The sequence below is a fragment of the Halichoeres trimaculatus genome, unplaced genomic scaffold (assembly GCF_033239565.1).
Source record: "Halichoeres trimaculatus isolate MK-OKI-2021-1 unplaced genomic scaffold, fHalTri1.1 fHalTri1_scaffold_6, whole genome shotgun sequence".
NCBI classification, from domain to species: domain Eukaryota; kingdom Metazoa; phylum Chordata; class Actinopteri; order Labriformes; family Labridae; genus Halichoeres; species Halichoeres trimaculatus.
This window is the reverse complement of record NW_027437184.1, coordinates 17,248,583-17,272,861: the sequence shown is the minus strand read 5'-3', so window position 1 is coordinate 17,272,861 and position 24,279 is coordinate 17,248,583. Positions and strand designations below refer to the sequence as shown.

The 24,279-nt window shown below is 39.8% G+C and overlaps 2 protein-coding genes across 6 annotated transcripts; one reads left to right on the top strand and one right to left on the bottom strand.

Annotated features, from left to right (window-relative positions):
- The first annotated feature begins 674 nt into the window (after positions 1 to 674).
- Positions 675 to 7,963, top strand: lipia (lipase, member Ia). Its single transcript, XM_074672572.1, has 11 exons — positions 675 to 780; positions 1,237 to 1,320; positions 3,680 to 4,050; positions 4,132 to 4,240; positions 4,778 to 4,879; positions 4,983 to 5,072; positions 5,165 to 5,332; positions 5,564 to 5,653; positions 5,730 to 5,838; positions 5,944 to 6,117; positions 7,455 to 7,963. Exons 2-11 carry the CDS (start codon positions 1,263 to 1,265, stop codon positions 7,537 to 7,539), a joined length of 1,356 nt encoding a protein of 451 aa, XP_074528673.1. The 5' UTR covers positions 675 to 780; positions 1,237 to 1,262; the 3' UTR covers positions 7,540 to 7,963.
- A 5,652-nt stretch (positions 7,964 to 13,615) lies between these two features.
- Positions 13,616 to 22,863, bottom strand: LOC141791653 (uncharacterized). Of its 5 annotated transcripts, none has more exons than XM_074672262.1 (11): positions 22,750 to 22,850; positions 20,965 to 21,094; positions 20,511 to 20,572; positions 19,619 to 20,326; positions 18,660 to 19,298; positions 15,889 to 16,001; positions 15,632 to 15,728; positions 15,430 to 15,517; positions 14,468 to 14,539; positions 14,230 to 14,377; positions 13,616 to 14,145 (listed from the first exon to the last, which is right to left on the bottom strand). In XM_074672262.1, the coding sequence occupies exons 3-10, from the start codon at positions 20,549 to 20,551 to the stop codon at positions 14,237 to 14,239; spliced, it is 1,899 nt and encodes a 632-aa protein (XP_074528363.1). In that variant the 5' UTR covers positions 20,552 to 20,572; positions 20,965 to 21,094; positions 22,750 to 22,850; the 3' UTR covers positions 13,616 to 14,145; positions 14,230 to 14,236. The 5 variants fall into 5 exon arrangements, with proteins under 5 accessions (XP_074528363.1, XP_074528365.1, XP_074528362.1 ...); XM_074672264.1 differs by having other exon boundaries at positions 22,758 to 22,836; XM_074672261.1 differs by lacking the exon at positions 20,965 to 21,094 and having other exon boundaries at positions 22,758 to 22,863.
- Between the last annotated feature and the right edge of the window lie 1,416 nt (positions 22,864 to 24,279).

Genomic DNA, 24,279 nt, shown 5'->3' with positions numbered 1-24,279 from the left:
CCCACAATTTTTATTTACAGTTTTTATACAATATATATCACTATAAACATAAACCTTCACAAACACTGAGCTAATGTCCCTTTATTGTTAAGATACATCTTTTTAGAAATCTTATTTTAAATTTCCACTCTTTCCTGTCTAATTGTTTTATTGAAGTGTGACCTATTGCCATATTCATCATCACAGGTCTGATGATGTTAATGCCCTTTCTTAATATTTGTCTTTTTTATTTTTTTGTGCTCTCCCAATTTCCTCTGAACTTGACTCCACATCATTGTAAATGAGGATGCCCCTCAATGATCTCTTGAGTATAAATAAAGGTTGATTGATCTTAAAACACTTAAAATTGTTGTGCAGTGCTTTATAAGTGTGATTGTGACATCACTGTCACATGTTTACAGCAGAGCCTGACTGAACTAAATGTTTTGCCTTGATTCACTTTCACTCTGATGTGTTTTTTTTTTTTTTTTGCTCTGTTTGTTTCAGAGATTTCCGTCAAGCTCATTGGGAGAGGGAAAAAAAACTGTCCCATAACCGGTCTGTGAAGACAGGAAAGAGGAGCGACTTCACAGGAATGTTTCACCTGTGAGCACAATGACTCCGGGCAAGGGGTGTGGCCATCCTGCTGAGAACATGTGGGGCGGGAGTAACTGTGAGCTATTCCTCCAGTGACTTCCTGAAGTGAACACTGACCAAATATGAGGAGCCACAAACAGACTCAACCTGTAATATAGTGGACCTTTGACACTCCAGATCAGGAAGTTATATCCGACAGAAAAGGTAAGACTCTGGTTTCTGTGTGGATGTGTTATTCTTTGTTGTTGACAGATTTGTTAGATAAAATCTAAGGAACACACTAAACATGTTTCACTCAGTGAACATGTAGCAGCAGAGTTTAGTCCACCAGATTTCTGCAGATTTCAGTTTCATTTATAATCCCCATGTCATTGGTTGGGATTACTCACTGTGGGTGGAGCAAGAAACAGATTTTCGGTCTCCACTTTTCCTAAATGGCACCAGAAATGTAAATTAGATTTTCCCCACACATGAGCAGGTTTCATTTCACTACAGGTAAGTGAGAAACTGCTTCTGTTATTGCTTTGAGTCAGAGTATCAGGGAGACAAAACAGGTTTCAGGCACAGTTTTTTCTCTGTGTTGTGTCGTCTGAGCTGAAGGAAACTAATTCAGACTGATGTGTGTGTGAAATGTTCAGACTCTGGTGTCTCTGCTTACAGTATATTTGATTCTGCTGGTGTGAAGCATGTTCCCGTGGCAACATCTGGCACTCCTCCTGCTGATAACTGTCCACATATGCAAAGGTAAACTCAAAACACTCTCAAAATGCAAATATACGCAGACAAACACAGTCATACAAACACAGCCAAACAAACACATGAAGGCACTTTTCTCAGCAAATGTAGCAGAAGTAATCCTGGTGAAAAAAAAGCTTAGTCAAGCAACAATTGAGGAACTGCAATTTCGTGGGAAAACTAACACGCCTGAGTAAATGGTGTTCAGCGCGGTTTGAAGCCCATGACACTTCTCAGGCAGATACATGGCTCTCAGCTGATATTTACATGCTGTCAGGCTACTGTTGTGCAACAGCTTTTAGGAGCTGTGAATCACACCTCCGACAGGTGAAGTTTCATGTCTCCCATTGCGTTGAATCCAGAGGTCAATCTAAAAAGAGGTATTGTTTGCTCATAACCTGGAGGGCATTCAAAGATTTATTACTTTATAGGTTAACAACAGATTCAGGTTAGACCTTCAGTCGAAACAGAAAGGAGTATTTGTTTTTTGGTTTTACTGTTTAAATGTTCTGGGAGTTTTTTGATGAATCACAGACATCTACTCCTTTTTCCTGAATTATCATGACTTTCAAGCTACGAGAAGCAACATATTCAATGTTCCTCACACCATACACACTGCATCATTGCTAATCCATTCCTCACACCTGTTTTCCTAAAGCCCTGTGATGGTACATGTGACTGATTCACTGGTATGAATCGTCCCTATCTTGTGTTTATTTTGGATGTATTGGTCTAAAAAACCTCAGCTTGAACGTGAGTTTCACTCATAAATCTCAGTGTTGCTACATCAGCTACAGTTCAACTTGTTCATGTATGTGTTTTGGTCGTGGGCGAAGCTGTGTTTGATACGGTTTGAATGAAGTGTCGTATTGAATATTTCTGCTCTGACTCATGCAACAAATGAGAATGATGACATCAATGATGGCAGGTGCTTGGGAGGGAAATGTTACCAAATCAAGGTGACATAAACTGAGATGTGTTTATTTTTGAGAAGAAATGACTTTTGAATGGTTTATCTCGGTGTAGTATCTCTTTCTTATTGTAAAAATAAACACATCAAGGAAATGATGAGAACAAAAGCTGTGTAAATCTTTAAAGTGACAGCTTTAAACATTTTTTTATCTGTGGTTACAGTCTCAGAATGGGCAACAGTCTCTGGTGTGTGTGCGTACACAGTTTTTGGATTGGGTTCTGGGTAGGGATGCACAATATTATCGGCACAATATCGGTATCGGCTGATAAACGCTTAAAAACACGTTCATCGGTATCCATAATCCAGATATGAAAATTTCTGCCAATAAGCACAGCCGATAAGGTGCTATTCAGTTAGGATTATTATTATTTTTCATCTGAAAAATAAGCTCCTCAAATAAAATGTAGCACTTCATTTATTTGCACTGCAGAGCTCTGTGTCTGTCACCAGGTTGTTACAGTAGCTCTAAAATAATCAAATGCTACTTGGTTATGTTTAAAAATGCATTGTACATTTAAAGGTCATGTGATCTAAAGACATTATTTTTCTGTATTTCAATACTGAATGTCTTGAGTTAGAAAAAATAATACATTTCTTATTTATGGTAAAATCAGTTATTTTTTGTCTTGTTTTCTGTGTGTTTCTTAAACAAATAAGACCGTCACAATAAGAGTAACATATAAATTACAGTACAGGATAGACTTAGCTTTCTTTACAGTGAATAAAACAAACAAACAAACTTGTGATTATCGGTATCAGTATTGGTATCCGCCAAAAGGGGTTTCGATATATCGGCATATCGGATATCGGCAAAAATCCAATCGTGCATCCCTAGCTCTGGGGTGTCATGAGACTTTTAGCACGTTTGGAGGATGAAACAGTGAGTGAAGGAAGAAATGTGTGCTGGCTCTGCTGATGTTAGTGTCCAGCTTTTGGAATTCCATCCTAATAGCACCCAATTTAGTGCAAGTCTTTCACAACACAAGGACAAAGTTGGCCGAGACATCCTGCAGAAGTTGAGCATCAGTCTCTGCAGCACTGGTTTTTAGTTTTTTCAGGAAGAAGAGTCTCTAGAAGCAAGGGCTCAGAGGTCTTCATGATGTAATGAGTCACATAGACACCCACAGTCCCCACTGCTTCCTCCCTAGATGCGGAGGTGGTCAAAGGCTATTTGTGATTACCAGAAGTGGTCTCATCTGCTCATTTGGGGTGTGAATGAGGAGGTAGTTCCTGGTGAAAAGTATGACGAGGGGCTCAGCACACATCCCTGTGGAGCTCCAGTAGCTGAGATGGATGTGTCTTAGTTTGGTGTCCAGTTTGTGGGGATGACAGTCATAAATTCAGACCTGGTAACCCCAGTATCTGACCTCTCCTTCTTTTTCTCTTCACTCCCAGCTCAAGACTGTGATGAATTCACAGATCTGGACATCAGTCACGCTATCATTGGAACCAACCTCAAAATCAGGTTGTTGTTGTACACCAGGGAGAATGGCACCTGTGGGAAACTTCTGTCCCACACCAACCTTACCGCCCATCCCCACTTTAACCTGTCCAGACCAACCACCTTCATCATCCATGGGTATCGACCAACGGGGTCTCCTCCAAACTGGCTCTTCTCACTAACAGAGCAGCTGCTGGAGAGGGAGGACATCAATCTGATCGTGGTGGACTGGAACTATGGAGCTGCTAATGTGAATTATTTTAAGGCAGTGGAGAACACACACAAGGCAGCCCAAAATCTCTCCGAGTTTATCGAACTGATGGCGGTAGGACATGAACTTGTCAGAGTGCTTTTCTCATTTCTCAGATTGTCATGTGGGTAACAAAACTTTGCCAAACTTTTTCAGAAACACAATGCCAACCTGAGCTCCATCCACATGATTGGGGTCAGTCTTGGGGCTCACATATCAGGATTTGTTGGTGCCATCCTGTCAGGGTCAATTGGAAGAATAACAGGTAAGATTTAAAATTTTTGTTTTCTGTGCTCTAGGTGTGAAAACTTGTCAGAGTTCGTTACCATAAAGAAACATAATCAAGAAAAACCTTGATGAAATTTAAAGTGTATACACTTATTTCAAAGAGTTTCTTTTAGCCACAATGAGAAGTCAGCACCATATTTTAAGCCTTTTACAAAGAAGCAAACTTACATTATAATCTGTGAATAAATGTATGTTAATTAAATAAAGATAATATTTGTAAAACCTTGAACTGGTAGACTTACCTCATGTGTTAGGCCATAAACTCAATGTGTTTCAGCCAAGATGCTTATCAAGGAGATTTGTGAGCTACAAACTTTTTAATTATTGCATTGTTCACACACTGGGTAAGCTATTTCGAAGAGTGGTAGAGACATTTCTGACAGGGTTTTGTCAGATGTTGTTTAGTTTATGAATGATAATGCTGAGTTGTGAAGGTCTGGACTAATCCCCATGAGAAATCTCAAACGGTTTTGACAGTCCTCATGGCTGAGTTGTCCTGATGTGTTGTTTGCAGCTCTGGATCCTGCCGGGCCTCAGTTCACTGGTACTCCTCCAGAGGACCGCCTGGACTCCTCAGACGCTCAGTTTGTGGATGTGCTACACACAGACATAGACGGTTAGTTAGCCTGAAATACTACAGTATCATTAAAAAATGCTAGTATGTGCAAATAATGTCAGTCCTTTGAATTCCTATTAATTATTGCTCCCCTTGTTGACAGCTCTGGGGTTCAGAGAGCCTCTGGGTCATATTGATTTTTATGCAAACGGAGGAACAGATCAACCTGGCTGTCCTAAGACCATATTTTCTGGTAAATATTTTTAAAATGAGGGAAAATCTAAGGAACACAACACTTTCTCTTAACTTGTAATTTCCACAACTACTTTTCTTTCGTTTAAACAGGAGGGTCTTACTTTAAGTGTGACCACCAGAGGTCAGTGTTGCTCTATCTGGAAACTATTAACCGGACGTGTACCAGCAAAGCTTTCCCCTGCTCCTCATACAAAGACTTTCAGGATGGAAACTGTCTGAGCTGTGAGAAATTTGGAGCTGCTGGATGTCCTGTCTTTGGTTTGTAATTTAATTATGTTAAAGTGATAACAAACATGCTTCAAAATTCTGTCACAGGCTGAAGAATACTGAAATCCAGATAGTGATTTTAATAAACCTCATAAACAAAGTGTTGAATAATATCATTGGTGGTAGTCATGATGTGGTTTACATAAGTCAATCTTTATTTAAACTAAATATAAATGACTTGGCGTTTGAGTGAACTTAACTTTGTTTCACTCTTACCTGCAGGTCATGATGTGATGAGATGGAAAGACATCCTGCTAAACCTGCGTCAAACCAAAGTCTTCTTCACCACAAATGGAGTGTCTCCATTCTGCAGTAAGTAATCACAGACATTATCTCATTACCACCAAGTTTGTTTGTCCTGAATGGTGACTGTACTTTGCTCCTACAGTGACCAACTACAGGGTGGATGTGATGATCTGGAATGAAGATGTGCGCTGGGGGTACATAACCATCAAACTTCATGGCAATGATGAAGAAGCAGTGGCTACCATTGACCAGTAGGAGTCTACCTTACTTATTGGTGTTTATTTCGTCATGTCTTATTTTTATTGATATGCTTTCACTGCCTCAGAGTAATTTTGTGTTGTTACTTTTGATTTTAGTTCAGCAGCAAAGTTTCAGAAGTTCAAAGAGACACGTCTGTTCGCTAATTTTGACAAAGACATCGGGTCAGTGAAGAAAGTGTCTCTTCAGTTCTCCACCGGAAACGTCTTCAAGCCCAAATATAAACTTAGAGTCCTCCGTGTACGTCTCACACATCTGGAGCGAGATGAGCGGTATGACACACACACACACACACATTCACACACACACACACACACATTCACACACACACACACACACACACACACACACACACACACACACACACACACACACACACACACACACACACACACACACACACACACTGGTGTCTTTAAAGGAGACATATCATGCTGATCTGTGATTTAATACTTAGATATAAAATAATAAAGTTGAAAACAAGACCTTTTACCCCCTGAATTTTCAAAAAATGAGATATTGTATTTTTTTCTGATATCTTAGAACGAGATTTGATGCCTCTGAAAATAGGTCATTGACATTTGGCTTTGATATTTCGACCTTCATGACGACATTAGGATCCACTCTTTTTATTGGAGTAATCTGATAAAGCAGCTCCTCCTCTGTGATGTCAAGTCACACAACCGCCACTGAGGGATACACCCATAGACATTATAAAGAGATTATAAAGACATCTAAGACATTTTAAAACTGTGTATTATGTCTATGGATACACCCACCAAGAGCTGAGTATAAATAAAGCTCCCTACTAGCTCTGGCTAACTTGACTGAGTGCTAACATAGTGACGAACTGACGGTAGAGTCGATCTTTAGACTACACTTTCAGCATGATGGATAAAACAGACAGAGAAAAGTGAAGGAGCAGGATGGAGCCCTGTTATAGAAATAGTTTATTGGTGGAGTCTGCCTATATTTCCACGTATAAACTATACATGTTACAGTACCGGTTTGACTCACCACACTGAAGCGTCCTGAGATGATCTGTGTCGTGGTGGATTTTCTTCCTCCTGAGCTGCAGAACCGTCCGGGTCTGACTCGGGGTCCAATACCAAAGGACGTATACTATACTCTGCTGTTTAATTAGTGCTATCAATGCCTTACAGTGAAGTTTTGGCAAACAGCAAACTCGCTCGATCTGCTCCATTCAATGTGGTGACTTTGTGAATACTGCCATGCTGCAAAACCCGCCCCCTGGCTCTACCCCCTCCACCACTCTGATAGAACTGACCAATCAGAGCACAAAGGGCTGTGACGTTGGGAGGTTACTGGAGGTCATTCTGGAAACGGAGCGTTTCAACGAGATCTTCAGAATGGCCTAAAATGAGGATATTGAGAACGCTATTGTGGGGCAATGAAGGAACTAAATGACTTGTACTGAGGGCAGAAATGCTTTACAGGCATCCTAGTCTGGTATAGTGAAAAGGAGAAACAAGCATGATATGTCCCCTTCAATCTTTTTGAAATGTAATGAATTATCAAGTCCTTAGTTTAGCTTTTTCCCCTTTTCTATATTTTATGTTAACAATAACTTTGTCTCTTTTCTTTACAGACCTCTCTGTCGTTACGACATCCTTCTCAAAGAGAATAAAGAGGTGACGTTCAGGCCAATTCTCTGTGAAGAATCCAACTTCTGAGACTGAATCAGACGCCAAGTGACAAAGAAAGTTCACACATCTAACTGAAAGAGACTCAGATGACACTCACACTCATGATTTGGACTTGAAAACAAAACAGACTGCAAAAACAGATTTTCAGATTTGGCAACTTGGCATAGACATGATCAGATGAATGAGCTTGGCCTTGATGTACATGTGTTTTTGAGTATTAAACTGTGTTTGTTTTATAATATATTTGTATTTTTAAAAGTGTTGCCCACATGAGGGGCTTTTTTGTGTAAGTGATTATCAGTCAAATGTATTTCCAACAAATGACATTATTTGTAAAACCCCATATTTTTCACATAATTTCAGACTGAAAAACATTGAGAGCATTTTTTTGTTTACTTTTTTCAAGTTGATACTTCCACAGCTATACAAGGCTTCTTAAAAATATATTTATTTGTAAATATGCATTCATTGTTCACTGTAAATAAAAACCTTCCATAAACATCTGACATCTTTAAAAAATAGCACACAACAAGACACCCATGAGTGAAGTCTAAAAAAAAGCTAAAGGTCCATTTTTTCTACAATCAAAAGTCAAGTTGATAGAAAACTAAATGCTTGACTGTCAAACAGTTTCTACCTGGTTGGACCAAGAGGTGGTTTTGAAAACAGTGAAAACTTGTTACAAAAAAAAAAGATTCAGAAACATTCAAGTCAGCAGCCAACATTCAGTTTGAATACTGAAAGCAAAAAAGAAAAACAAAAGAAAAATTAACTTCAATGAGACAATATAAGACAGTAGAAAACATTTATGACCACCAGAAGATTCAGGAAGTCAAATGTTGTGAAAGAAACTAAACTAAAGCACATCAGAGCCATGCTTCTCCAAGACAGTGCTTCACTTATAGTCCTCTCTGTGTTAAATCAGTTCAAAGAAAAAGACAAAAAACATAAACGTAAGTTTTTAGAGATATAAAAAATATAATTATAATAAATATGTGGTTAAAAGCCTTGTGTCTTTTTGACAGGTTAACTTCATGCCTGTGATATTAAGTCGTTTAACCTGACACAGCTTACATATAAATTAAACCTTTGTTTAAAAAGCTCAACCAGAAGTACAGACCTGGCTAACGACCAGTGGCAGTGCTGGGACTTAGAGCATCACAGCTGACCAGCATGAAATACATAGTGTAAAGCTGACTCGTACGTCTGGTGCCCACCAAGTCGACTAAACACACAAATCTCTAGTGTAAAACTTTTCAAAACACAGCCTTCAGCTGATCAGTTTTTACCCATGATTCACTTTGACATGTGTTTCTTCAAACGCTGAATCTCCATCTGAAAACAAAATATAGTTAATTGAAAAATTTGTTGTAATCAAAGATCTGTCTGGGCTCTACAGTTCATCAATACACACGACACAGCGTGAGTTTTTGTTTCTCTGTTACCTGTAAAGTCAAGCGGATCCTTTTCTCCTCGTCGAGCTCGTTCATCAGAAGTTTAATTTCTTTGCTGAAAAAAACAAAACAGCTCTTAAAAATGTTCAGAATGAGTATGTTGCCCATGGGGCCGAAACATCAGATCAATCACACAAAGCCATACTTGTGCTGACTCTTCATCTGATCAAACTGGCCTCTCAGGTCCTTCAGCTCTGCCTGCAGCTGTTCCAGGTCAGGAGGCAGGTGTTTCACAGGGCTCTTGCTGGGCTGGGGACCAGGGTTCAGACTTGTAGGCACCTTTGTGTGTAACACAGCAGAGAGAGCTTTTGGTAGCAGGGAGGAGAAGGACTGTGTGGGAGAGCTCGCTGCCTGTGAAGAAAAATCAAACATGTATTGCAAAAAAATAAATCAAGACAGAAAATATTAACGTTTCCTCAAAGTTTTCTCCAGCACTTACAGGCTGGTCAGTCCCATTTTGACTTGTTGTTTCCTGAGAATTTTCTTGAGGTGCTGAAGAATCTGACTCTTTGTTCTGGTTTTCTTTTCTGTCCTCCATCATAAGTGTCACCTGTTTAATAAAATACAGTTTCAGTTAGGCAAAAGGCTCATTTTAACAGCAGTTCCTTCACTATATGTTGTCAGAAAACATAGAAAATAAGATGATATGTTTTATAGTGCACTAAAAAAAAAAACAGATATCCAACAAATATATTTAGAATAACACATGATAACAATAAGGAATATTGGATATATTCAGACCATTCAGTTACGTTTAAGGGTTGCAGAGAAGCATCAGGGTTGGTGTTGTTTTGTTGATATTGCTGACTTTGTATTTAAATAAATGATAGTGTGGTAACGCATCACTGATTTGATGCTCTGAAAAAGAACACATCCCCACTTAAAGTGGTTTTCCTGAGTGGGACTGTGTGGTCCATCCCCTGCTCTAATGTCATTCTTTTTAAGTTCTGTTTATGTTTTAAGAAAATGTTTTCATGTAATGTTAAAGAACATTTTAAGAATGTTAATCCCTTAATAAAATGTCCCTATAGCACTGACTGTTAATAAAGGAGGAATGTTTCAAGAGCAACATTCTGTGGATGTTCTGGGGACATTTGTAGGTTCTCACAGTGTAACATAATATAAAAGAGAGAACTTCCTTAAAGAAACATTTTGAGAATGACTTTTGGAAAACATCCCTAACCTGGGTCTGCAACCTTTACTTTTATTGGTGCCATTTTGCCTCAGCTCACCTGGATTAAAGTCATTCTGGAGCCACAAAATCTACTTTATCTTATGACAATAATAAAGGCAAAAAGAGTGTCAAATTCAATACATGGTCAAAATCTAGTGAATAATAATCCAAACAAGAAGTTTTTCTAATTCATAAAATTAAACATGTGATGTGCTGATTTAAAAGTTTTAATACATTTTCAAAAATATATATATATATATATATATATATATATATATATATATATATATATATATATATATATATATATATATATATATATATATATATATATATATATATATATATATAAAATAAAAATGTAAACATGTCAGAAATTGGCAAAATGTTTGAGTGTGAAATTTTTAAAATTTGCAAAAAAAAAAATAAAATAAAGACAAATTGAAGCTTTAAAAATCTGTAAAATATAAAAAAATGAGTTTTTGTAATTTTGGTAAGAAAAATAATAATAAATGAATTTTAATTAATTGACAAAACTTGCATTTTTAATTAAAAAAAAAATGTGGAAAAATTTCAGACATTTTTGAAATTTCAAACAATTGCCAAAACTTCAAATAAACTTAAAAAAAAATACATTTTTCAAAAATTTCAAAATTTTGGAAATACTACTTTAATTTGATAACCCATGGTTTTATCTAGTTTCATTGTATATAATCATCAATACCCTCTGCAAGCTAAATGAAAACTGTATGTATTTTAATAGTAATACTTTTTATAGCTACAAGGAACCACTGCAAAGGAGTTCAAGAGCCACGTGAGGCTCCAGAGTGGCGGGTTGCAGACCCTCGTCTTTCACCAATTGGAAACAAAGAAAACTAAACAGCTGTAAATGTTTTAAGTGCATTAGGGCATAATGTTTCAGTAATGTTGTAACTTAACATTTTTATAAGGTGAACCTAAAATGTGTTTTGAAAGTTCACAAAGAACATTGTCCAGGATCCTTCTGAGAACTTAAGGAAAACTTCCAGCAGAAAACCTCAGGAGAACATTCTTGGTCATGTTTTCAGAACAAAAGATTTCTGGCTGAGAGGAGCTCAGCCTTGAAGGATCCTGTGTGAGCTACGCAGGTTTTCCCAGCTGAGTTAGCTATATCACTTTCTGACAGTGATGTTAACTGAACGGTTTCTTTTCTACATTTGAGTGTTTGCTTTTATAATGATCCCTGTGGTTTAAATACTGTAGAGTTTGAGCTGGACCAATTTATCAGACAGTAGGTTGTGTGAGAGAAAGAAAATGAATGTAAATAAACTTTTGGGTCAGCAATTGGAAGTTTCTGATAAAAATGGAGATTGTCCAAGCTTAACTTTACTTCATTTACTGACACCTAGATGTGGTTTCTGAGTCTATGTGAACTCTGAGGTATCAGAATTCTGGAAAAACACGTTGTTAATCTTTGCCCCGAGATAAGGCTTTTGTGCTCAACACTGTGGTTTTTAGTGAAAAACATAAGAATGAATCTCTGAGGTAAATTCAGAATTCAGGACAGGTCAAAAACATTCGTACTTTGTTCTCAGGAAGACACATCAGATATCTTTTACTGCAGCATGTGACTGAGTGGCAGCTTAGAAAAGTTAAATTTATCCCAAGGACAGAAGGGACACAAGCAGGCTACACACTCCCCCTGAGACGCACTTGTTTGTAACTGAATAATAAAACTCTTCTTTGAGGCGTATACTTCCCAGGGTCTGAAGCTCTGACTGTAACCTCTCATCTGCACCATGAGCCACCTGCTCATTCAGCTTCTCTGCGATTGACACGATTGATTCAAACTCCTCAGTGTCTTCAGAAAAACAAAGAAAAATGTCAAAACACACTCTACAAAAATCACACCAACCCACCACAACAAAGAAGTTCCATCTACACGGTAATCCTTTTCCCTTTTTGACTCCAAAGCTTGCATTAGCTTTCAGTGTTTTCAAATGCAGCATTCAAGCATGCGAGCATTTTGAATTATGTCACAACAGATGTAAGAACAATGTTGTTGCAAGGCTTACCAGGAATGAGGGCTGAGCTATAGCTGCCCATCGTGCGACAGAGAGGAAAACAAGTGTAGAGAGAAAGACAGAAAACCTGCAGTCTTTAAGTCTACATCTACAAACAACAACAAATTGGACAAAAAACTCAGTGAGGTCTCACATCATGCTGCACCTTTCAGAAATATAAAAGCTGAGAAAAGGTGATTAATTATTCCTTTAATGTTCTTCACATATCAACAAGTTCTACTTTAAACTAAAATAAGTCTAAATCAAAGTTGAAGGACAGCGCTGTCTCATGCCACAGCTGTGAACAAATGCACCACACATGCCAATGCAATGACAGAGAGGGGAGGGCCACAGTGACAGACCATACAGCCATTAGTAAACACAGAGAACTAATTACCAGATTATTGTCTGTTAAAGATCTTGTGCAAATACACACTCACCTTGTTTGGCCGGAGTCACTTATGAAGTACAGCAGCATCTGGGGTAACAAAACACCGTCCATTGTAACCCAGTGCTGTGTTTAGGGTACGTTGTGATGAGGAGAGAGCACTGTCAGGGCTAAGTTTAGCTCAGCTCTCAAATACCACCAGGCCAGAGCGCAGGGTGTCACCAACTGAAGGGCAAAGGCGGTGATTAAAGAGACAAACTTATTCAGCCAGTGACATCTGCCACTGATCATCTGCTGAGGGAAATTACTAAACTTTTTTTCATCTCAAATTAACAGAACATAGTTTATTGACACATTTTGTATTATGTGCTTTACAAGTAAAGGTAGTATACTTTCCCTTATATTAGAGCATAGTAAACATTGACCTGTCCTTCCATCCATCGTTATTGGGGATGTAAGCTCTATCTCCAGTAAGATGGACGAGATAGCTGTGCTAACCCAGCAACAGAGGGAATACTATAAGGCAGAGTAGCATCATGCTATTCACAGGCATGGCTAACGGAGCAAACATCAGACACCAACGCCACATTGGAAGAGCTTCACCTGCTGTGAGCAGACAGGATCTAGGAGACAGAGACTGAACAGACTGCTGAAGAAGCTCAGTCCTGGACCCTGTGGAGGTGGAGGCTGACTAAACTGGAGAATGATGGACAAGCTGTCATCTATTTTCTTATGGACCTTTTTGCACTTTCTAACTTTTGTTTTTCTTGGTTGCTGCAGCGACTCCTGAATTTCCCCTTAGGGATAAATTATTTTCTATCCTATTCTATTCTAGTAATACATATCTTATCCTTGTGATTGTAAAGTAATTAAAGAAAGCATACCGAAGATTCTTAACGTCAGTGTTATTAATCACCAAGCACTTACTTGAAAGGAGAAAAAGCACCAAAAAGATGAGCTATGGTAATGACACCCTGGACTATGGGTTTATACTTGGAGGTAACATCATTTAAAGTTATTTCTATAAATCTAATAGAACAGAGAGGATGTTGAAAATTAAGTTTATTGTATTTCATTTCAAATGTCAAACAACTAACTGAAAATTCAATTATGCAAGTTTTACAAGCAAGTGTCATTTGACAAGCAGCAGTTTCAAATCAAACACATACTAAGTCCAAGGACACATACCATGTTGAAAATCTTTACAAAGAGGGAGTTTCAGTATGTCTGGGACTTAAAAAATCCTGAAAGCGACTGCTGCAGTAAATAAAAAACCATAAAACCGTTGTAGTAACACAGACCGTCAGGATCAGAAGCAGCAGTTCCTTAAATTATTATACGATGAAAGAAAGCAGGAACATTTGTCTTTATGGCATATGTTACAAATATTTCAAAACAAGTTCTGCAGTTCATCAAACCATTAACTAAGACTCCTAACAGAGGACAAATGTAAGCAACACCACTGACAACACACAGGCAGGTTGGGCTTGTACAGAGAAAAGGGTTTTATGTAGTACACTCGACATATCGATGAGATTCTTCAGTTTTTCCAGTGCTGTCAGCAAAGTGTGGGACCTGAACAGGAATTTAAAAAAGAACTTTTAGTAAAAGGAAGACAAAAATTTAAACTCATGTGTTAGTCCCACTGTGAAGACTTACCAGAGCATCACCAGCGTTGTTGGTTCGGCCCTCTGTTGTATGGTGCACGCTGACGCATTACCCTCATGGTGCGGTACTTGGACATGATACTTTGGCTTTTCCTGAACACTGGTCTTTGATTTAGGAAAGGACGTGGCACTATACTCTCCTATAAACCATAATTCACACATAAGTGGTCAAAGAAGATATTGCATGTGCTTTTTGATATTTCTTTGATCTTTTAAGAGAGTGCACAAACCATCAGCGGTCTTCTGATGTTTCCGGACAACTCGGGGCCCGCCTTCCTGGGTCCAGCAGGGAACTTTGGTCTCTGTAAAGAGCAGTGAAAGCTTAGTACATACAGGATGCTTTAATCCTTTTTCAAAAAAACAGCGAGATGTTTACTCAGAGGCCTCTCTAGATAAGCTGTTTGAAATAGCTGAAGGAAGATCTTTGTTCTAAACGTGACGACACCAAAGGTTTAGCTGCAAATCTCCTCTGACAGCTCACTCCAGTTCTTGTAGCATTAAATTCAAGGAAACACCAGTTTTGGCAGTGAAGGGTGAACATGTACCGATGTGACTCAACAAGGCTTTTAAAGTACATTGAGTAGTACTCAGCATTGTGACACAATGTTTGTTAAGTGCAAAGTCAACAGAATACAAAACCCTTTTTGATCTCAACAACTGTACAGATATTTTTTGATGTTATGCAGAGGTGGAAAGTTCACTGAAGAGTTCGAGTGTGTCAACACTTTTAAAATACTACAGAGCAATGTCTTCTTGGTTCATACGCGCATTTGGTGAGCACAAAACCTATGCAGATCTTTAAAGACCAAGACACTCTTGGTACCAAGTTATGAAAACTACTCTTCTCAAAGAGAGTTTGATATAAAATCCTGCCTCAAATCTAAGCCTATTTCTCAAAAAGGCTTTTTGCCCCTGTTATATATGTTGAGGATTTACAGAACACGATCACAAGTGCGGGTTAATAGAAAAAAGGGTGTTAGTCGTTGTTGTGTGCTAGAGAATTTGTAGTGATGGATGATTTTAATGCTAAAAACTTGACAAAAAATAGTCTTTGAAGTCCTCTGTCACTGAACCAACAAGGTCAATGAGGCAGGGAGGATTTCAGTTTAGAGTCTGATGACCTAGTAACACTTAAAATTCCCATTTCATACATTGTACCTTAAAGTTTGTACAGTCTTGGAAATAAGCTCACCTGCATGGGTCCAGGTCCTGGGCCTGGTCCTGGTCCAGGTCTCCTGAAAGGCCTTCCTGGTCTGTTGTCATGAATCGTATTAAATGGTCTACAGAGAATCAGGGAAAAGAAAAGCATGACTTGCCCTGCCTGAGGTTTAAATAAATGAAATGAAAGAGTAAATATAATTCACACACAAAGAGAGACATTGCATGAAATGTACCGAAATGTTCTCTTGTCCAGATAGCCTCGTTTTCGTGGTTCTGTCTCATTCGACTCGTTTGTCTTTGATAGCCGGCTGCTGGAAGATGTTTCTGCTTCTGAAGAGATTTAAAAACAAAGGAAAGAGGCAGTAAACCCTGTGGCTGAAGCTACAAGACGCAGACCAATGCCTCACATAAGTAAGATTCAAAGATAGAGAAGATGTGTAAAGCATTCAAAGCACTGGAGTTAAAGAGACCAAAAAACAAACTAACTCACCATTCTTTGACTTTGGGCTGCAAGATTTTGAGGGTGAGCCATCTTTAGAGGAGCTTGGACCAGGTGGCCAGTGAGACAAAACCACAAGGTCACGTTTCTCAATGGGAGAGGATCTGGGGAGAGACCATTGAAGGTGCTTCATGACATCAGCATTTCTGTTCCAGCATCATTTTGGTTAGTATGAACATCATAAACATGGTCTAAATGCATTAACATTTCGACATTAAAATCATAGCATTGCTTTCAAAAAAACAGGCGACAAGTAAAAAAGCCAATTATCACGCTTTCAATTCTCAAAAGTAAAGCAATTCAGAACCGTAATGAACAGCATTGCTTTGCAGGCAGACAATTGATCATAAAGCCACAAATCACACATGGGTACTTACAAAAACCATGGACTGTCGTGCTTCCACACTCCTATTTTTGTACCCTGAATCAATCTGAGCTCTCTTCCTTTACTCTGTGATCGTTAGAGCAGGAAATCTTGAGAGAACTATTGGGCTACATCACAGCGTCAAATCTTGTTAAATCCCTCTCTGAGAGAACACAGGAGGACACTGCCTTGTTTCCAGTTTCATAAGGAAATCCACAGGGTTTTACCATCCACTTGCAGGTCCTTGAATTCTCTCCAAGCGTTTTAATCCTCCTCTAGGGTGTGAAGAGATGAACACTGGATTCATTATTCAAAGGTTTTCCAAAGATGTATGTCGGATAATATTTTGGTATTTGTCTTGGGGATGGTTGAGCTTCTCAAGTCAATGGATGGGATCTCTAGGACATCTTTACTTTCAGATTTTCTTCCATATCTGTGCAGTGGTTTAAGGAGTTGAACCACTATTTGGCTTCCAACAAAGTAATCCAGGTTTCAAGGACATTTCTGCAGGCCCCACAAAGCCAACAAGTGTAGCTTCTACTCTCCGAGATCTCCTGCTCTTCTTAAAGTGTGGTATGTTGGGTTTAATTTGAAAAGGCGGGCGTTTTCGAGATGATTTCAACTTGAATTTGTTCTTTGGAACAAACAATGAGCTGCTACTGTGCTCTTTTCTTCTGTAACTGTGGAATTAAGTGCAAAAGATGGATGAACATCTTTGGTCTGGACGTTTTTCAATGTCCTCACAGGTTGGTCTATGCAGGCTTCAGTTGGACTTTCTGCATTTGTAGAGTTGTGCCTGGCAAAAGAATATTGCGAATTCTTCCCCACTTGTGTTGTGCACCTCTGGCTGCTACATTTAGGTCACATGCTCTATGGTACATAAACAGGAACAAACCACAGAAAATGCTGGCATGTGGGTCCAGCCTAAATGCATTCACACCAGAAAGAACACGGACATGGAGCAAGACTTGCAAGACGAGACGGATTTCGCTTCAGTTCCCATGCACCCTTGAGCTTTGAAAGTTTGCAATCTGTTTTCCACACAACTGATTCTCATTTACAGTAAAGACCCTCATTTTCTGCTTGGTTTCATCACTTAGGTCTTGAGCACAGATTTTGAGGTCATCTTCTTGGGTATCTCAAACACATTATCTTCTTTCTTCGTCAAATTAAAATGTGAATTGGAGGCCTTCTTCATTTTATAAGCATGTTAACAAGGTTTTAAGGACAGAGTGGTTTGATAGATGCTGCTGCAGGTTGGATTCTTGAGAAATTTTTAAGTCAACATCCTTGTTTATGTTCTCCAAAACTCTCCACAATGACTCTCCAGTAATGAGGCAATGTTGAAACTGATGAATGCAATCTTTAAGTTGGAATGACCGTACTGACTGACAGAAAATGCCTTGGATTCTCTTGTTCTTCTGATTCTGAATGGGAACGTTGCGGCACCATCCTCAAGGTCTCAAAGCTCAGGTGAGTCACATCTTGAGAGCAGAGCCATGAACGTCTGCGCTTTGCAAACTGAAAGGGCAAATGATTTCCTCCTCCAATTCCATTTCTTGGGCTCTGAGATGCAGCCGATCAGTGCCTGGGGTGAAGTGATTGATGTGTTGTAAAGCCAAAATGTTGCCATTTTTTAATTGTTGTCAGCTACATTCACTTCTGATCATTTTGTTACTGGTTGACTTGAAAACACTGGATTCAGGAATGGGAATATTTGTATTTATATTGTATTTAAAATGATTGTGATGCTCTTTGGTATTGAAAACTGACTGCAGCTAGAGGCAGGAAATTTTCTTGGTGATTTTAGCTAATGCATCCTTTTTTCCAAAGTCCGTAGAAAGAAGATCACATTTTATGATTATTCTGAAGGAGCAGATTGGCCGTTGTAATTAGCATACAGTCCTCTTCATGTCCTCTTCTCTTTCTTTGCATGATCGTTGTAACTTCCGCTTCAATAGAGATTTGGTCTTTATCAATAATGATGAGATCTTTGCATTATGCTTCAGAGCGTTTTCCAGCTCACTAAACTCAAGGCCCCGAATCTGGAGAATCCGTAGGCAGTGCAGATCAACACATTTTTCCACTCTCCTCACAAAGGGAAATAAACATTTGTCAGCTTTTAAACCAGCTTGGCATTACTGGAAGGGTGCACAAAACGAGCATCATCTCTTCAGCCCACTTGACAGGAGGGTATTTTGACACATATGCAGCACACAGCCAGGGAGGCATTTGAAAACGTTTGCAGGCCTTTGGTTAAATGAATGAATGTTGCACATTTAGCTCATGACATCTCCATTTTCCACAGCTGGCACCCCCTTCACAAAGAGACATTCTTTGGTGACCTCTTAATCATCATCAAGCCCCTGCGAACAGTGCAAGAAGGAAAATACCGTACCTGTGAGTGTTTAAGGACCGGCGAGACTCCACCTGCTCTTTGCTTGTGTCCGAGTCTCGTGAAGACCCCCTGACATTGCCTTCTTCTCTGGGAGGTGACTGTTGGGGTTTTGGTCTTCGCCATTCTGGCTTTCTCAGGGGAGGTGCATTTGTTTGGAAACGTCTTTTTCTGATGGCAAAAATAGAGTTCATGTTTCCCTGCATGGTACGGTCACCCAGGCGAGGCCTGGGTCTCACATGTGGAGGAATTCTGAGCCTCATAAGAGCCTCTGCTTTGATTTGTCTGCTCTTAACCAGGTAACCCTTATCCCTCAGAGACAAAGGTCTACCACCAAACGGCCTGGGAATACTAAGCAGCTGGGGCCTCTCTCTCCTGGGTTGTTTTGGATTGCCACGCTCCAGCGCAGGGTTCGATGGGGGCATGCTGATATCAGATATTCTCCTCTTGCGGGGTCCTGGTGCTTGCCTCTCCTGAGGGCTCCTGTGAAAGGAGGATGGTGGTGGTGGGCCTCCTTTCCATGAAGGGGGTCTGAAAGGGGGTGAGTGAGGGCCATCTTGTGCCCTTTCCCGGCTGTGGGACCTGCTCCCCTGCCTCTCAACGGGGCCGCGCTGCCGCCTGGACTCTTGCTCAGATGACCACCTGCATATCCATCAAACAATAGAGAAATCATTACAATGACAGATCCATTGCCATGTTAAGTGGGAGGTGGAACGTTTAACTTTTATCCTACATCTTGAAGCACCTTCAAATTGCCAAGACAGAAAGAAACAGGTAGATGTTAGCTGAAAGAGCAAATACAGAAGTAACCCTCCTCTCAATGGCAGGTGAAACCACATTTACATCAAAAGCCCATCCACACCCTTTAATAACTTTGGGTTGGGGCAGAGCAGAGGTTATTTTAAAGACCCCTGGGACTACAAGGACTTGGCCAGCCTCAGCCTCCTCTTTGATAATTTTACCCAGCTGAGATTGCTGGTGGACTCCTGTACCTCTCTGGACCTGGGCCTCTCCCATGCATCTCTCTGGGGCTCCTCTGTGATCCAGAGTGCCCGTGTTCTCCATTGTGTGGATGAGAGAAGGCTCCAGCCTCATTCCAGCGCTTCATGCCATGACCTGAGTGCTCATGGGGTCTTTCTCTGGGGCTGTAATTGTCACGAGGGTCCCGACTCCGCTGCTCCTGATGTGGAAAGCCTGGCTGCCTTTTGTGGCCTCTGAAAGACCCCTGAAAGGCTGGTGCAGAGTTGGGTCTCCTGTCAGCTGGGTGGTTGCGAAAATGTCTTGGGGAGGGTGATCTGTGACCTGAGGGATGGCCGTGGAAAGGTGGACCTTTTAGACTTGGAGATCCTTGTCCAGGACCTCGAGATGCTGACTGATGTGGGGCATGAGGGGAACGGTTTGGCCTTGATGGAGAAGGCCTCCTCTGGCTATGGTGTGGTTCCATTTTGGGGGAGTATGACTGAAAGGAATCCTGGTTCTGGGACCTCCAGTTATTGAAGCGGGGCTCCCTTTGCTCTCTCATCAGGGGAACTCTTCCAACCACTGGGGGTCGTCCTCTACCTCTGGATTCTCTCCAGTTTCCTTGGTAGCCCTGGACATCTCTTCGGTTTTTGGAGTTTGGGTTGTAATTCCCTTCATTTGGTCCATTACCATGGCCATCTCCATAAGGTCTGCAAGGGTACAAGGAAAACACAAACACAGATCACATAACATATATCAGTATAAGCCATCAACGTATAAAACAAAAAAACATATTTTAATTACAGGCCACTGTTAGTATCCAGTACTAATGCATTTATCTTAAGCAAAACGTCAGAGTATCTTGATTCAAATTGACATAACCAAAAACAGTACCTGGGCTTCAAGCGTGGTGGTCCAAAATGTGGTCTGACCATCTTTGAGTGTTAGTGAACAATCTATAGAAAAAAAACACAAATTAAAAAATATATATATTAATATCAAGATCAAAGAGTCAGGGATGACCAAGCAGCTGCTGCTTGGTCATCTCTCTCTGATCTGAAAATATGAAGCAATGCTAAAGTGCTACAGTCTGAAGTTAGTTTAGTGTCCACCTGAGGCTGAGAGTACCAGCAACTACACACACAACCAAGCCAAAAAAGGCATTTTCACAGCCTAAATAAACGTGTTTACAGTATGGTACAAAAAGTTTCATGTCTGAGGTCTGAGTAACTAATTTACAGCACACACTGTACAGAATGTTTTTTTTTTCTAACTGTAGTTTAGAAGATACTCAGATCACAAGTTCTCCCAGTCATAGGCACAGCTCAGTTGATTGACAGGTGGTCACCTAATAGCTGTTAGTGAGGAGGCTCAAGCCCTCCCATATCCAGTTGGTCCTTTGTGGTGATTCGCTTCAAAACTCAGTTTCAGGAACAGACTGGTGACCTCAGGAAGACTAAGTCCATTTTCTGTATAGTCTATGGGGAAGACATGCAACACAGGGCGGTTGTCAGCTAAAATTTTTATTTTCCTGTGTTTACGAGATACTATGTTAAAAAAAAAAAAAACAGGACTGATGCCATAGATATGCGCACGCATTTGGGCAACGGAAGCGGCGTTTAGCTCCATTTATTTCAACGAGTTAGAGTTCTTTAAACGCTAAATTACTGTTTGAATGTTACTGTTATAATACTGTTTGTCGGAATTAAAAACTGTGAGTAGCATAAAAATGTCCTGTTATTCTGTGTTCAATTTCCAAAACGATACAACACCATGGAGTCAGCTTCTGAGCGTTACAGAGCAACTGGTGTTTTGGAGTTAAGTGACCGTGCTATAACGGCTAACTGCTGAGCCGAACGTGTCAGTGATTGTCGGTTAAGGGGGCAATAGTTGACAGGCTCACGTTTTAAACTGAAACACCAGCGACTGACGATACTCTAAATCCAGTTTTTACTCTGAATATTTAATGCAAAAGTTGCTTTCGGGCCGATGTTGTGGGAGTCCATCAAATTGTTATTGAGGTAAGGGTGCGTTTTTGGTGGTTACACCCTCACGGCGCTCGAGCTACCATGAAAGCTTTTCGATAACCCCTATTTAATGAGATAGTGATCTCGACAAAAACAGAAAGATAAAAAAAAAATCCTGTCTTGATGCGATACTATCTCGTAAAAATAGGAAACTCAAAAATAAATCAAGTCCTGTTTTATAAGATGGTCGAGTATACGCCACAGTAGAGATAAGTACTCGGTCAGTCATGATCTAATCATTCCCTATCTGCCTTTAAACGGTGGAATGCAAGGCAAGACCTAAAACGAGGAAGCCTGTTGAAGACAAACGTCGAATCCTGTGATTTAGTGGGAACACCAATCCTCAAAACGGGAAAAACTCGGTTCCTGTGTTGTCACTTTTCACATTTTTAAGCACAAATACACAAACAACTGTGACCTGCGTTTATCGTATCCACCATAAGAAGAATACGCGATATACTGTCAGCAAATACACTTGTACTCATCCCTGGACTTTCTTTTACCCGGCGCAGGACGTTTTAAAAACTGAACAATCCGGATCAGAACCCCGTAACAGCGAAGTCCATAACACAATTTACTGACACAATCCAACAGACCATTTGCTCTATATATGCTTCTTTGTGAGCCTTAATTTAATTAGGGGGCCGGATCAATGTACAATTCATTAATACAAGTGAGGGTTGTGTTAATGTTAATTATGTTCCACGGCTTCGGTTTCAGACCTACAGCTGGTGAGGGGTCTGTGAAAATAGTAGTTCCATTTTTAGTAACACCGACACAGTTCGACGAAAAACACGACGACTGTGTACTTCCCGGAGGTAGACACCGAGCCTAAACACTTCGTTGACATTAGTAAGCACGTCATTATCTGATCAGGGATTAGATTTGACGTTAGAAACCTAAACGTGTTAATAGAGGTCGAGCAAACTGAGTAACCTTATCTTCTTACCAAGTTTGCTAAGATCAGGTAGCTGGCCTACGTGTGAAGCTAGCGTTAGCAAGACGAAAAAAATATTTTTGTCGTGATTTTTTACGGTATATCGGAAGCAACAAACCGACAAGCATTTAATTAATCATCAAATAAAAGGATTCAATTATATAGTTACCTGCTTACCAAAGACCAACTGTCCGAGGAACCTCGAAATTACTGCGCACTTGTGGAAAGACCAACCTATGGTTCTTCTTCTTCTGTGACTGAAAGGTATATCAGCGGTTGACGAACAACGCCTTGGTGCATTTCCGCCCTCTACTGGTATGGAGTGTGCTAGTCTGAATAAATTTTCGTTTCACCTATTATATTTCACATATCTTCACCCTAACGAAAGTCTTCCGTTGATGATGAGCAAATTAATAGGTGCTGCCGATGAAAAAGTATCATTTGTAGTAAAACACACACACACACACACACACACACACACACACACACACACACACACACACACACACACACACACACACACACACACACACAGAGGAAGTGCTATTAGTGGGAAAGATGTGGTCAGTTGGTAAAACTGTTGAATATCAATTGGTAGCAATGTTTCACATAAAAAAATCATATATTGTGGAAAAAGTAATGATTAAAACGGTCCTAGCCACATACTACATTGTTTAAAACCAACCCACTTAAAATAGAGAGAAAACCTTGGTGTCTACAATATACTGACTTACTATGTTCAATACAGCCCCTATACTAAATTAAGAAATGAAATATCTTACTTTGAGATATTTCATAACAAATGGCTTATTAAATCAGTTCACTTCTAGAAAGGCAAATCATTTTATACTTGTTATGCTTCAATGGTTATGTCACTTGACAATTTAATGGGACTGATTTTTAATTGGTTAATTAAGGTAAAAATGCCATATAAAACAGCATTCCCCAATCTTTTTTTGCGTCATAGACCAGTTTATTGTCAGACAGTATTTTCACGGACCAGCTCGTCTTGTGTCTCCTCACTGGCTCTTTTACCCTGCCTACAGAAACTTTACGAAGATGTTTATTTTTTGTCCATTTTGCTAGCTTGGGGGGTTTGGCATCAGCCATAGACAGGCATTACAGAGAGAATCTAGTCATTTTTCAAAATAAAACATCTTTCCGTATCAGATAATAAATCAAACTGAAGTAATGTAACTTGAGTATTTTTTATGTGCGGCCCAGTACCAATTGACCCGCGGACCGGGGATTGGGGATCACTGATACAAAATACCATGGCACCAACAGAAATGCAAGCTGCACATTTAAATAAAGATGTAACATGCTGTTTTAACAAATTTAAAGCATACTTTTGTACCAACCTTTATTTGTCCTAGTAGAGTTGGTATAAGTGCCCCATCAAGGGTATTTAAATGCAGCTCATTAGCGAAGTTGGTCAGATGTAACTCATGTCATTATGCACAAGGCAGTGCCACCCTTTTCTGATATGTTTAGACTAGGGATCTCAAACTCGTGCCATGGAGGGCCAAGAGGCTGCAGGTTTTCTTTCCAACCAAAAACTTCACCAGCTGATTTCACTGATTACCTCACCTTTAAGCAAAGAGCAGGGACTAATAAGTAAATTCAGCTGGTGGAGTTTTTGGTTGGAAAGAAAACCTGCAGCCTCTTTGCCCTTCATGGCATGAGTTTGAGATCCCTG